Here is a 14596-nt window from a genome sequence, read left to right as displayed (position 1 = left end):
GCAAAGGGAAATTACCATTGACGTTCATGCGGATAATTATTGTAATTCACTTCAAATATTAGCCATTAGTGCTGCAGTGTTAGGGAAAATGGGGGTGGTTATTATAAGCTTACTTATCGTACATTTGTTGCTGGTTGAAAGGCCCCATCACTTCTGAATAACATCTACGATACGCGTATTCCATCGAAATAGACTGCATGAATAAACTGCAATTCTCTCATTACAAAAGCCTTTACAATGAAGTCTGCGCTTAAAGCAATTGGTACAGATGTTGGCTTTTAAAAGAAAAAATGAACCCCATGATGCAATCTGGTTTCATTCACCGAAAACTTTTGTTGATCCATTGCTGATTGTTTTTAAGCCCCGATACGGTAATTAAGCGTAAACAAAAGGGATTGGGTGATAAATGTGGGGTAGTGTACGTATTTTTCTGAAGGTTTTATTAACCAGCCACACTGCCCAGCAATCATGAGAGTGGGGTCAGAAATAATTAGCTGCATGAGTCCGGTTTGATCAGCATCACTGTCTAAACAGACAGGAGGAACTTTCACAGGGCACAGATGTGTGATACAGGTGATAGGTGTTTTCTATTTGTGTCATTTTTCAATGCAAATGATGACATGTTTTAGATTCTAATATCAATGAATTTGACAAAAAGGCAACAAAAAATCTAGCAAGTTGATCTAATTTAATATGTATTCTATTTAGTGATTTGGATTACCAAGTAAAGTAGTGTAACAGTCTCATTCATGACTTTCAAATCCCAAAACTTTGCCCTCTCCTTACATTTGAACCGATAGAGACTAGATGCAATACTTTATCGAATCTTCAGTTCTGTTGAATTCATTTGAATATGAGAAAAGAGCAGTTGGTGCCAAAAGTGTCTAAGAGATTCCTTTTGAGGTGATAAAACAGAAAGAAAAGTATCAGAAAGTTAGGCAAATAATCCTTTAAATGTTATTTAGATTAATCTGATGGTCAGATTGATAGGTTTCTGTGGCCAAGAGAGGTGTGGGATGAATAAATAGAGAATGATGAGAAATTGATCATGTGCCCGCCTCACTTAGTTTACTCAAATGTCGGCCGGCCAGGACAGTGGGTTCATTAACCCTAGGATCACTGTGGGTGAAAGGTTCCCAGTCAAACATTAAAAAACACAAAACAGACAATCTGTGGACTCTTCTGAAGCCAACATGAACAGGTAAGTGTCTGTTATTATTTATTTGTGCGGAATAATCCTTGAAACTGCTGTCATCACACCTCATTTTCGCCAGTGTGCGCTGTGTGTTTGTCCTATTTTCCCTCTTCCATGTCTCGCGGAGTGTGGAAATGACAGGGTTGCATGGCAGCTTCACCTCCCCCGGCTTCCCTCAGCCGTACCCTGACAACCAGCACACAGTGTGGAACATCACTGTCCCAGAAGGTCACAGGGTCAAACTCTACTTCACCCACTTCAGCGTGGAACCCTCCCAGCAGTGTGAATATGATTACATTCAGGTATACGTTGGAGAACTACAAGTAGCGTTATCTGCGTTAGGTAGCTTGCTTGCTAAAAACGACCTCTGACCTTGTCAAACCAGGTGTTGGCAGAGGGCAATGAAACCTTGCGGTTCTGCGGTGAAGAACAGAAGGACTATGAAAGCACCCCGAGGAACACTGTCATCCTGTCAGCAGGGAACCTCATGTCAGTGGTCTTTAGGAGTGACTACTCTAACGAGGGGCGATTCACCGGCTTCCAAGCATTTTACGCCTCCGAAGGTGACACAGGATTGTGATACTGTTGCCAGAAGGCAGATGCACTTTTGTTGGTGGTAATTCCATAGAGCACTTCTTAATGGTATTTCTAGAGAAATAATCTATGATAACAGGATTATGTTGCCATGGATATATATGAATGTTTTAAAAACATTGAGGCTCATTTAGCATTTACAAAGCATCCATATAAAGATAATTCCACTTTCACCATTTAAAGTATGTGAATGGATGGAAAAAATAAATAGCAGACTTTACTGTATTGTGTTATACTCTCTTCCCTTTTTCTGTTTCACAGACATCAATGAGTGTCTGTCTATGGTAGATGGGGAGACCATGTGTGATCATTTTTGCCACAATTACATTGGTGGATATTACTGCACTTGCAGACCTGGATACTTTCTCCATGACAACAAAAGATCCTGCACAGGTGAGAGCAATGCAGAGCAAATCTTAAAAGGCATGTTCATCTTAGATCAATCAAAGTGAGTGAAAACCTTAGTGAGGTGCAGTGTTAAGAGCTTGGCACAATGCGTTTGATTGTAAATTGATTTCTGTAATTACATGTTGTCTGTGTTGCTTGGTATAATGCAGCTCAGCTCCTCACTACCTAGCATGGCAGGAATCAGTGACGATGAAGCAAAGCACAGGAATTTTCATTAGCGTAAATTGACCGCTGTGTGATGCATTTGGCTACAAGATATTTCAATTCTACTGCATTTTTTGATGACAGACAAATGATGTCACGAAATTTCTCATTGTGGCATTAATAAAATCAGAAGAAAAGTTATAATACAGCATGTTGTTTCTTCTGATTTCAGTTTGGAAGGGTAGATGATAATATGAGGGTAGATGATTGTATTGTAAGCTTATCACTGCACCTATTTATTGGAGGAAGGAAACCATTTGCCTTTCAAAATCTTCTAAATATTATACAATACTGCAGAGCATATCTTCACAAAACAATTTGCTGACATTTGCAGACAGCGCACACAGTTATTGCGGTGTTTGAGATTGGATTTCATTCTCACATTGCTGGTGTGTGCTAACTAATTTCAGACTGAAAAGGCATACTGATGCATAAAGTAGTTGATCTCTGCCAGCCGGTGTAAGGCAAGGTTAATTACTGTCGATTCCTAAGGGAAAAGCGACTTCAAAAAGGCGTTAAAAATTGATACCTGTTTGCAGCACTAATAGTGCACTGATGCTAGGTAATTAATCACAATTACGAGTGGATGTGCCTTAAATTATTATTCTTTGCCAGAGGAAAAAGGGTGACAAAACAAATCATGCAATGAATAGGCAAAAATGATTATCTGCCTACAGATTTCGCTAATTATATGAATTACAGCAACTCTGCCTCTTTGCAATATTCATTTGTTTTTGTCTGTAACATCTGCATACTTGCCAGTGCAATAACACAACCCAAATTAATCCCATCTTTTATGATGCCAGAAAATGTCTCAATTGACATGAAAAATTATTTTCTTTTAATCACAAAACTTTTTAATACCTAGCACTTTATAACCCATAACTCAGCGGCTGTTAGATTCTGAAGGCTTATTTGTCAGTATTCAAATAGACATGCAAGGGCCAAAACAGACTGAATAGTGAGGACTGGACAATGACATGTAACAACTCAAACAGAGAAAAATGACCATGTAGTGCCTGTGTCTGAGTGGGATTTTAATGAGGCTGTAAGTCTTCCCTGCAGTGCCATGCGAGAGCCAGGTGTTGACCACGCTGTCGGGGGTTCTGACCAGCCCCGGGTACCCGAGTCCCTACCCGCCCATGAGTCAGTGTGACCACACCATCCGTCTCCCAGAGGGCCACAGAGTGATCCTGGACTTCCTGGAGCCCTTCGATGTAGAGGGACACCCAAACGCCCCGTGTCCGTACGACACATTGAAGGTTAGTCGCGTGACTTCAAAACCGCAAACCACACTAACACACAAAGGACGATGAATAAGCAATGTATTCCTCCTCATGCTTGGTGAGGCAGTCTATCATTGTGAGTTGTCCCCCTTGGGGGGGATATATGGCCATGCGGTTTCCTGCATATTTTCAGTTTGGCTGGACATCAATCAGTCAGACATATAATGAGACAACATCCTGGTTCCTTATTTGATGTTCCTCCTCTACAAGATTTCGACAGCAGGACAGGAGTACGGGCCCTTCTGTGGATCGTCGCCACCAGGCCGGATTGACACCGGAAGTTACCAAGTGCATGTTACGTTCAGGTCTGACCCTTCTGGGAAAAACAAGGGATGGAAGATTAAGTACACGAGTACCAGAACTGAATCCCTCACTGTAATTTAAGAGACTAGGCTCACTGATGACTTGTTGGCCTGTGCATTGTATGTCAAGTTAGCATACTACCTGAAATTTTTAAATTGTGACGATGACATTGTGGAAACTAAAGTAATTGTTCTTCTATTAAAAGCACCATATTTTTTGTGATGATGGCTGGATTATTTTAGATAATTTGATTGTGTGGCTAGTAGAGGCATTAACCTTCTGATACCTTGCTATAGTGTTGACACTGGTGCTACAACACCACCATCTAAAATTCAAGCACAATCAACGTGTTGTGACCATAAAAAACTAACCATAGGCTATGTGTGACCAGACAAGCCCCCTCAGTGATAAATTCCCCAAAATAGCCATATGCAAACAATTATTCTGTCTGGCTAATCCAGCCAAAGACAGAGACAGTTGACACATTGTAATGTCCTGGTAGAAATAAATTAATTCAGTAGTCTGAAAGTCAAATCAGCGGGCTTGTGTGTGTCTCCAGTCTAAGAGGCGGCGCATGGTAGTCGTTTAACCTTCATACATTATGCAGCTTGTTCTCAGCACACCCCAGCTCTACTTCTCTATCAAAACAGTCATTATAGGGTTCTTCAATCTCATGAAATTGCTTCTCCTTTGACACGTTTGCATTCCCTCACTAACATTTTCTCTATCTGTGGCCTTCAAGTGGGGCAAAGTCCTACCATGAAGAGCCTGTTTGAATGTGTGGCTGTGGGAAAGGAACTCAAACACTAGGTCTGATTCTTTTCCCTCTTTTTGTGGTTGTGGTTACAGTGTTTGATATTTTTGTTGTGCCACAAAATTAGGCCTATGCCACCTTTCTGTGAAATATCGACTTGTTTTGAACCGCAGTATGTGAACTCTGACTGAACTGTTTCAGCAGCCTTAACGAAAATTGCTCAATGTTGCTTCAACCATAGACTTTGTTGTAGTTTGAAGGCCACTACAACTCCTTGGTAAGTTATGTACTGACCCATAGCATGACATCATCTTGGCATTTCCAGCTGAACAGAATTATATTGCCTTCAATCGCCATGTATTCTTTCACTGACTTATCTCAAAATCATCTGACCACATACAGTAAGGTTTATAGCATGAAATATCTAGACAGCACCTCAGGCTATAGAGTGCACACCTATAGTATAGTTAACTATGCACTATTAAGTCCATATTAAATCTAACAAGATGCTGTGAAACATCTCATAGCACAATCTACTGCTCCCATACCCCACTCAATTATAACGGTTCAGCCTAGTCGGAGCCAGTTCCACAGGATTTACGCACACCATGGAACCCATTAACTAACTGTTGGGACATATCTAGTAGCTGCATGCTGCCAGTAGGCTTTTTTCCCTGACATGCCCATCACTATTTTGTTGCCAGTGTCATGCATCTTCTTGAGCGTGAACTTATTGTATACAAAGAAATACAAAGGAGTATCATTGTGTCAAAAATTCAACAGCCTTTACTTTATTCATAGCGTTTCTGCCCATGGCAGCAATTAACTAACCAGCAGCAAGTGGTTCCTTTTTTCCTATTTTATTCCATTCTGTGCAGAGAAGAGCTCCCAGCTACCCATTATAAACAGTGTATGATCATTGCAATGTAAGGTGGAGTAAATGTCCTGTGAAACTAACATGTTTCACTATACAGTAATGCTCATCTATTGGTAGTCCTGTGGTCTTCAGAGGAGGAAGGTCTCAAGAGCTTCCAGTTTCTGTGTGTTACTCAGCTTGCGTATATGCTATATGCATTTAATATTTAATGGGAAAAATATGTGACAACAGCACTCTAAGGAGTGTGTGGGCTAGTTTATTTTAGTCAATCCACCCTACTTGTTAGAACATGTGCATCACTCACCAATAAACATTTGTATAAATGTATATATATATAAAAATAAAAAAAAAACTTTAATCGCATACAATTCTGTACAACTTCCCATGGGAACATTTGGCACACATGTACAAATTTATTTCAAAGAGGGAATGTGTTGAGGAACTTTCAAACAGTAGTTTACAATTCATGTTTATTTTTAGTGTAACAAGTTTTGGTATAAAACTGCAGTTTCAGTGAAACTGAAAGTAACGTGCCCAGGCTCAGCTCAGCCTTTTTGCCATTACATCACAAGACTATGTAAATGAGACAGGCAGCTGTATAAATTGGTCCACATTTCCCTGTAGCAAATTAAGTAGTCAAGTAAAAGAACATGGCGACATCTCAATCTCACCATGACACAAAAAGATAATATTTTTGGAAATTCAAAGCTACCATCATGCTCTTGCATAAGGATCTTATTGGCATTGTTTATGAGACAGACTTGGATGCTGAGATGACAGGAGTGACAAAGGCCATCTAGAACTAGACCTCTGAGTCACATGGACACACCATTGTACACGCAGTCTTACATCACCACCACTCAGGGACAGGCTTATATGAAACCTATGATATGAGGCCTAATAGTCTTTAATGAACACTTGTATGGAAAGATAGTATTTCTATGTGACTCAAAGCTGGAGCAATGTGTTCCTATGTGATATAGCATTTCTTGTCCAGCTATTTGTTAGAATGATTGTCAGTGTACTCCAAATAAATGAATTTACTCATGTAAGGTTAGGCTTAACGCAAAATATACATGGTATTTGGCATCATTTGCATTGCAGTGTCATACATAAAAATTGTCACAATCAGCTTAATCCTGCCTGTGGCTTCTCTAAACAATCCACGTCACTCAAATGTAGTGCTATACCAGGCAGCACCCAGGAGAAAAGTCTGGCTGAAGCCGCTTGTCAGGGTGGACTAAAGGGGGAGATCCAGCAAGGTGTTTAGATGTTTTATGTTTCTTTCGACCAATCACATCCACAATGGTGCTCACCCCAAGAAGGGGTATGGTCTTACACGCTGGCATTATTTGTTAGTTTGCCATTGTGCCTATGGAACCTGACCATGGTTTAAATAAGTGTTTCTACCATTAATTTTTCCATATAAAGATTTCCTAAATGCTTGTTGCAAATCAATCAATAACAAAAGTTGACAGGGGCCCAGATTCATTAAGGCTGCAGGCCAAGAGCAAATTGCCTCATTCATGTGCAAGAGCTGAAGGCAGCAAGTTGGCGTGCGATTCATAAAGAATTTCATGCTTATCGGACAACCACACAACTTTACCCTCTATTCAAACCTGGTCCAGGGTAAAAGCTTTAGTATTAGCCTTATTTATTTTTCATAAGTTAGAAATTGCCTGACATTATGGGTCTGCTGGTAGACAATCAAATGTGTGCAACTGATTTTAGCCAGCTTTTCTGAAATCTCGATACAAAAAAACATGATGGTAGAAACTATGGAGTGAGGTTGTGGGAAGCATTGGGGAAGACAACAAGCAAACAGGAGCAAGTCATGGGGCATAGTGGAGGGAGGGCCTGGCTGCCAGCTGTTTGAAATAAGAAGCCGCTGTAGCTGCTTCAAACCTCCCCACAGATCCCCTATATTCAAGATGGGAATGTCTTTTCAACAGTGGCACATAAATGATTGCCATACCATAACATAAAAACAAAATAAAGCACTTTAGAAGTCATTCACTTCTGCTAAAGATCCACAGGGTTGTCATACGTATTTTATAATATTCCTTAACTATATTCAAATTAAAATTAAAAAATAAAACATTTAATTAAATTCCAGTCATACCTTTTGCCTTAATTGCCACTGTGTTTGAACATCAGGAGAAGGTAAGCCAGCAATACTGGGCTGCCGATCAAACAGTAACAGCATCTAAAAGACCTTGAGTTCATCATGGATATGTTTATCTATGGCTATTTTCACAGTATGGCACTCCCCTTATCAAAATAAAAAAGTACCCAATGCACAGATGCTGCAAGTGGTTCATTTCCACATTTCTTTGATAAACATAACTTGTGCAAATCACTCTGCCTCCTCTTGAGGCAAAACTATTCAAGTGGTTTGCCCGGGTGAGTTTTACAATATGATGCAAGCGTCAACATCATTGACATTCATGGATTCCAGCATTATGGACATTATCACTAACACACAGTAAATCCCATTCTACTGACCCTGGGGCAGGTAGTGTGAATTCTTATCAGTCTCTACTCAGGTGAAGCTTTGGCCTACTTGCTGCCTGTGGCTGGCGTGTCTTGGCTGTCCTTGGCGCTCTTCTCATTGGACTGCTGGTTGCCGTCCAGCTGCGTGTGGCTGCTGAGGGAGTGCATGGCCTGAACCTGCTGCAGCCGTCTGGTCAGCTCAGCTTCGCAGGCCTGCAGCAGCCCCGATGTCCTCTCTCTGTCCCAGCCCAGCACCTGCTCCATGGTTTCCACTCCCCTGCTCACCACCATCTGGAGGCAAACAGGATAGAGCTTCATCTCGAACACCCGGAGTATGAACATGTATAACAGACCAGCGAGGATGCAGTTATTCTATTAAAACTATGTCGATAGGCCAGTCGGTGTTTTGCCAATAATTTGTGTGGATGTAATTTTCAGTTTTAGGACCCCGGGTTCAGTATCTGCACCATTAGCAACTGAAAAATGCTGTTTATTTTTATTTAATGGAATGGACTCATTGTACTATAACTGTCCAATATCGACTTGTTTTCGTTAAACAATGAGGCCAGATGTTTAATTGTTATTGTTTTTACATTTTTATAGCAGTGTGTGTGTGAGTGTGTATGTGTGTGTGTGTGTGTGTGTGTGTGTAGGGCAGGGGGGGAGTAATAAAGGATATAATTAGATGCCTTTATTATTGTCATTATATAAGTACTTTAAAAAGTTACAAAGTACTGTGAAAGAAAACATTTACAACCAATATAGGACAGATTTATGGAGATATGAGGTCAACATAAAAATGTAATAAGGAGGCAAGAATAATAAATAACCACAACAAGAAATAAAAGATGCTCTGCAACTGAGCCGGCTGAAAAGTCAAGAAAATATCAAGGAGGATTACACTTCCCCTTTAGCTTGAGCTTTTAGCTTTGGATTGTATGATAAAGCTATGTGTCACCATTCAAGTATCCACGTGTTGTGTTATGACTTGCAATTTCATGTAGCTGCTTCATCATCTTTTCAGTTGTGCATTACTGACTTGATGGAGTACTTGACAGCATAAGCCCTGCTCCAGAATGCACATGCTGTTGTGTTACTTGTTGACAGAGTAAACAACCTGACCGTGTTGTGGCCTGTTCATATTCATCATATTGTTGAAGTCGACTACAGAATATTCTGAAGTAGAGTACAGTGGAAGAGCGTCCCCATGTTGTAGTGACATGTAAATGCACCCTAGTATTGAAACTCAGGCCTATTTAAATCTACCGTTATCTAATCTTCACGAGGTTCCTAGATAAACCGTGTCCTTTGTGTTATTTGCCAATTAAATAAAAGTTTCAAAATAAAATCTGGAATATTTTATATGTATCTGCAGAAGGTTTGAGGCAGACTGGCTCTCAGCTTCACCACCCAGTGTCGTATTCAGTGAGTGCGGTTGTCTGTGTGGACTACCTGCAGCTCCTCAGTGGAGAGCCTGGTCTCGGGGCTCGTTTTGCCCTTGAGGACCATCAGGGTCCTGGTCATGAATCCAGATGCCGAGTCCACCTCCATCCCATCCGGCATATCCACATCTCCAGCCCCTGACACAATGAAATGGGTATACAGTATAAACCACTGCACATGAGATGGGACTGTTTAGCAGCAACAATGGTTCCACCTAGTGACCAAAAGGCACAGGCACAGTTCTGCCCTTATGAGCTATAGTATGTTAAAACAAGGCAGCAAGGAGATAGTGTATGCACATCCGAAATCCTGACCGAGTGCTTGTTACAAAAGGAGAGATCGTAAAAATAAGTAACAGAAGTCAAGTGAATGAAATAGAACAAAAGAGACCCAGTACATTAATGCTCCCTACTAGTTTACTCAGTAACAGACCTCAACTTGTCTGCAAGAGGCATGGATACTTTCACAGGGAATATCTGTTTTCCATTTCACTTTCATTCAGAATAACCCAGATTTTTTACATCAGAGGCTGAGGTTTTATCAACAACCCCCTGAGTATGGTGAGAATGATATTTCTGATTATTGATGGATGTTGTGATCATGATTATTAATCAGAATTATTAGTCTTAATGATTTTAGGAATGAAAATGATTTTACAGCACTTTTGGCATTTCATATAACCATCTTGACTATTTAGTTATTTTATTTTTAACATCAGGTATTCTATATGAAATGAAATTTTATAAATAAAAAATATATTTTTTTACATTAGTTGTATTAATTAAAAAAAAAATTAAGGGTATACACTGCAGCATCAACAGGATTACAAAGGCAGACAAGACCCTTCTTCTACCCACCCAGGCCAGTCATCCGAAAGTTACAAGTAAGTAACTAAGTTACTAACAGGCTCTTACAAAGGGTTGTTTGATGGCAGTTTCCACTCTTTGGAGAACAACTGGCCCTACAACAGAAGCTGTGATAGTTCTGCAGGGGAGATAATCTAGAAGAGGTGACCATATCTTTATAAATAATTGTTTCTCTTTAGGACTGCACCTATTCTTTCATGAGGAAATACACTGAAGATCTCCCTATGTGTGGGTGGAGTTTCTTTAACCCAATTAAAATGCAAAAGTAAAATGTGTTTCCAGGCAAGGAGTAGTAACTCATCACATCGCTTTTTCTGTGAGAAGGAAAGTGCAAGCCAAGAATAAAAAGTCATACATCTTTCTTTAGTAGTATTGCCAAAGTTTATGATAATTAACTGTAGAAATGAAAATCACAATCTGCATGCCTAATAATGCAGCCCTACCTTCCTGGCTGGGCTCCATCTCTTGCGTGTCCTCTCTCTCCACAGCTTTGAGGTAGAGCTGGAGCAGATCCTTGGACTGCCTCTCCTCCTCCCTGCGGTCCAGCACCCTCTGCAGCGTCTCCTGGAGCTGCTCAGCCTTCTTCTCTTGGAAGCCCAGTGCAGAGGCCAGTTCAGGGCAGGGGATGTCCACCAAGGCCTGGAACAGCACAGGACACAGATATCACTTAAATCTGATCTGATGAAGGCCATTTTGACTGAAACGTCACGTTTTTAATGCAATAAATAGACTCTATTTTTTGTGTTGAGCCTAACTTTTTTGTTCTCTTTAATGCTACAATATGAAACTTTTTGGACACCAAAATAAAAACAAATAAATAGGATATATTATACTTTATTCGTCTGTGTCCATCTGTGACCTGGTGTGCACATACCTAAATTCACCCATTTGTCTGAATTGGCTTTCAATGATGAAGGATGTTTTTGGGTGAATATCTTTTGCTCTGGGCACGGCCAGCAGTGAGTTGGGTTATGGCTATCAAGCATAGGAAAGTCACAGCAACAACAACAATGGCGGAAAGTAGTAAGAAATTAACATGGGTGAACATTGGCACTGTTTGATTTTTTTGTTGTCGTTTTGTTTTTTTTATTGAAGATTGTCTGTGTTCACCATCTGCTTCTTCGATGCCTGTGGCGGCCTTACGGATGCCTGTTCTATCAGGCTCAGTCAGGACAGCTGCTGTTTCAAAGCAGACAGCTCATCAAGAAGACTGACAAGTATTAACTCATGAGCTTGTCCAACTGAGGGGGAAGCAGGCGGGGCTAATGCACTTCCTGCCTCAAGGCGAAATGTTGGATATTGTAGCTTTAACAGAACAAAAATCCAAAAGCTGATGGTGACAACTTGGGAAAACAATTTAAAAGCAGTATAATGCCTTTATTATTGTTATTATCACATCCTAGTTCTAAAGTCAGCTAAAGTATGTCATTTAATAAACAAAATAAAGTGAGCCATTATGAATCTTTTAGGCGTGTTAGAATGACTGATGGCAGCTACTGTTGGCTGAATGTGGTAGGATTGCTGTTGGCAGGTAGCCTACCTGTAACTCTGCCTCAGACATGAGGATGATGCTGGCCAGGTCCTGCTTCAGCTGCTGGGCCAGGATCCGCCAGGGCTCCGCTCCACTGGCGGAGTCCACAGCATCAGCCTCCAGCACCATAGACTCCCTGGTCATCCAGGCCGTACCACCATCAACTACAAAGGAGAGTTAAATGAGCACCGAAACACATGGTGGCACATGATGCAGTTAGAATGACTGGAATGGACAAATCTCAGACAGAGGTAAAGCTGCTTACTCCTGCGAACCGCTGACCATGTCTCTTTTTCATGCAACAGCATGAACTTTGTGTTTGTGGGTAAGCACAAAAAGTACGCCTCATCCTCCACTATCGTCCCATCATCTTCTAGGACGACTGAGACAGGGGCATCGGCGCTGAAACCAAGAAACTCACACCCTGAGGGAAGAACAGAGACAGAACAGACTAAACACAAATAAAGCGATTCAAGTGACTTGACAGCAAATAATAGAATTCATACCAAAAACATTCACATACAATTAGGGGGGAAAAAGGGGGAAAATATAGATACAAATGGGAAAACTAAGACTACAAACAACAGGAATACAACAAACAGCAATTTAAATGTTATCAAAAAAAAGGAGGGACATTGATTGAAAGAACATACTGTAATCATTTAATAAATTCATGTGCCTAGGGGAAATGTACCCAAGGTGTGTATCCAATATGTTTCCCTAGATCTGTGCTGTTTATCAATGTCCCCACCCCTTCTGTTAAGATTGATTTGCTCGGTGCCAAAGTAAGTACAGCTGCCTAGCTAGGTGTGTGCAGCACGGTGCACCATCAACACCATGCTTCATGATTTTGGAGCAGTCAGTAAATTTATACTTCTTCTGAAAATATGACCTCAGATTGCAGTGGGCATCTAGCTGATTTGTGTCCCTCGGGTAGAGTGTAACACATGCGTTATAAAAGAGATTTGGAAAAAACAATACAAATTTCTACTTTTTTTCCCCCCCAGCCCTCGAATGGCACATATCGTTGCCTATTCTATTTTAACTGTAATGGCAGGGGTGGGTAGTAACGTGTTACAAGTAACGCACATGAGTAAAAAAGTAGTTTTTTTTTAAAGGAACGAGTACTTTTAGTTCCTTTTTTTAAACTGTACTTCTACTCTTTACTTGAGTATATTTTTGAGCCAGTAATCTACTTTTTACTTCACTACATTTGCCATTTATACCTTCGTTACAACTAGTCTGCTCTAAATGCGGGGAGCACCTCTACTGCTGATGCCAAGTTGCCAGCTGCCTGGAAGAAAAATAAGCACCACCTGTCTTTTGACCATGATGCGATGATGACACAGCAAAACCCAGAACAAGAGGCAGCTTCCAACAAATGGGTATCCCCAAATGAAAAATGTGAATGGAGAGAAGTTTTCATTCTCTAGTTGATTGACTAAGGTCTTGGTACAGGGAGTAATACTACAGAACAGAAAATCTGAGTTTTAATTAATTGTATTGTATTCTGTATCTACTGCATTTTGGGGCTGTAATAGGTTTTGGTTATAAACAAGTGCTGTTTTTTCATTATTTTGCACTGGCCCGCACACCCTAAAAAATATCAAAATGGAAAGTAACTTGTACTTTGAGTAATTTATTAACCAGGTACTTTTTACTTTTACTTGAGTAGGTTTCTCAAATGGTAATTTTCACTTTTACCTGAGTCATTTTTATGGGAGTAATTGTACTTTTACTTGAGTATAGATTTTCAGTACTCTACCCACTACTGTGTAATGGTCACAGGTCTTAAAAGGTATGGAGATTTGGGCCACGCCTGGTGACTAGCATTCTAGGAATGATCAGGACAGGAGGGAGGGTCTTGCCTGAAGATCGTGTTCAGTTCTTACAAGTTTGAGCATGAAAACGTTGCTACACACAGCTTATTCATGAGCATGAACAGAAAGCTTAAACTTAAATTTTTGGTGCACAGTTTCAAACTCTGCTGCACAGTTTCAAACTGAGCATGAAAACGTTGCTACACACAGCTTATTCACGAGTATGAACAGAAAGCTCAAACTTAAAATTTTGATGCACATTTTTAAACTGTGCAGCAAAATCACTAGTGGTGTTGCGACTTACTTATGCCACGTAAAGTAAAATTTAACTGAAGGAACGTTCAATACAATACAGGCGATCGCAAAGAAATATGACTGTTTCATTCGATAAAAACTGAAACGAGTTAATTGTGTACATTCATAACGTAACGTTTATGAATAAGAAAACACTGAACGTTAAGCAGCTACGGTTCCCTAACGTTAACGTCAACGCAGTCATTTGACAAGCACCTCTTCAGCTAACAAGTTAGCCCTTCTCTACTTACCTTTTATCTTCAGCTGTTCTAAAGAAGGGACCACCAACCCGTATGATTTTTGGCGTGTGAAATTGCACACCTTACAGGGTTTCACTTCTGTCATCCTAGACTTTATGTGGGCTAACTCTTTAAGATTCACAAGTGACAGCAGCTCTCTCTCGCCTTAAACAGTTTCGAACGCGGAACCCGTGGTGACGCTATGCACTCTGGGACATGTAGTTTTATGTAGAACATGACCCCGACCTAGCTATCATATGACATGATCATCATAAAATAGACAAAACTT

The 14596-nt window shown here is 40.5% G+C and overlaps 2 protein-coding genes across 2 annotated transcripts; one reads left to right on the top strand and one right to left on the bottom strand.

Moving 5' to 3' along the window:
* The first annotated feature begins 1193 nt into the window (after positions 1 to 1193).
* masp2 (MBL associated serine protease 2) lies at positions 1194 to 4071 on the top strand. The gene is made up of 6 exons (XM_071516319.1): positions 1194 to 1201; positions 1275 to 1497; positions 1581 to 1758; positions 2051 to 2182; positions 3467 to 3663; positions 3898 to 4071. The coding sequence occupies exons 1-6, from the start codon at positions 1194 to 1196 to the stop codon at positions 4069 to 4071; spliced, it is 912 nt and encodes a 303-aa protein (XP_071372420.1).
* Positions 4072 to 5532: 1461 nt separating this feature from the next.
* dffa (DNA fragmentation factor, alpha polypeptide) lies at positions 5533 to 14483 on the bottom strand. Its single transcript, XM_071516316.1, has 6 exons — positions 14320 to 14483; positions 12220 to 12378; positions 11964 to 12118; positions 10867 to 11062; positions 9567 to 9694; positions 5533 to 8405 (listed from the first exon to the last, which is right to left on the bottom strand). The coding sequence occupies exons 1-6, from the start codon at positions 14411 to 14413 to the stop codon at positions 8181 to 8183; spliced, it is 957 nt and encodes a 318-aa protein (XP_071372417.1). The 5' UTR covers positions 14414 to 14483; the 3' UTR covers positions 5533 to 8180.
* Positions 14484 to 14596: the final 113 nt, after the last annotated feature.

Source organism: Centroberyx affinis, unplaced genomic scaffold, assembly GCF_046629955.1.
Source record: "Centroberyx affinis isolate AG114_WGS23_722 - 3 ecotype Tasmania unplaced genomic scaffold, CSIRO-AGI_Caff_v1 ptg000398l_1, whole genome shotgun sequence".
In the NCBI taxonomy this organism is placed as follows: domain Eukaryota; kingdom Metazoa; phylum Chordata; class Actinopteri; order Beryciformes; family Berycidae; genus Centroberyx; species Centroberyx affinis.
Note: the sequence above shows the minus strand (reverse complement) of the source record. Positions and strands in the feature narration are given on the sequence as shown.

Excerpts from the sequence above, each read along its gene's own strand:
- masp2 (XM_071516319.1), top strand. Across the intron at positions 2,183-3,466 it reads CAACAAAAGATCCTGCACAG|TGCCATGCGAGAGCCAGGTG; the intron begins GTGAGAGCAATG and ends TCTTCCCTGCAG. Across the intron at positions 3,664-3,897 it reads GTCCGTACGACACATTGAAG|ATTTCGACAGCAGGACAGGA; the intron begins GTTAGTCGCGTG and ends CTCCTCTACAAG.
- dffa (XM_071516316.1), bottom strand. The coding sequence starts at position 14,413 with ATGACAGAAGTGAAACCCTGTAAGGTGTGCAATTTCACACGCCAAAAA. Across the intron at positions 12,379-14,319 it reads AGAACAGCTGAAGATAAAAG|GGTGTGAGTTTCTTGGTTTC; the intron begins GTAAGTAGAGAA and ends TTCTTCCCTCAG. Across the intron at positions 11,063-11,963 it reads TGTCTGAGGCAGAGTTACAG|GCCTTGGTGGACATCCCCTG; the intron begins GTAGGCTACCTG and ends GTGCTGTTCCAG.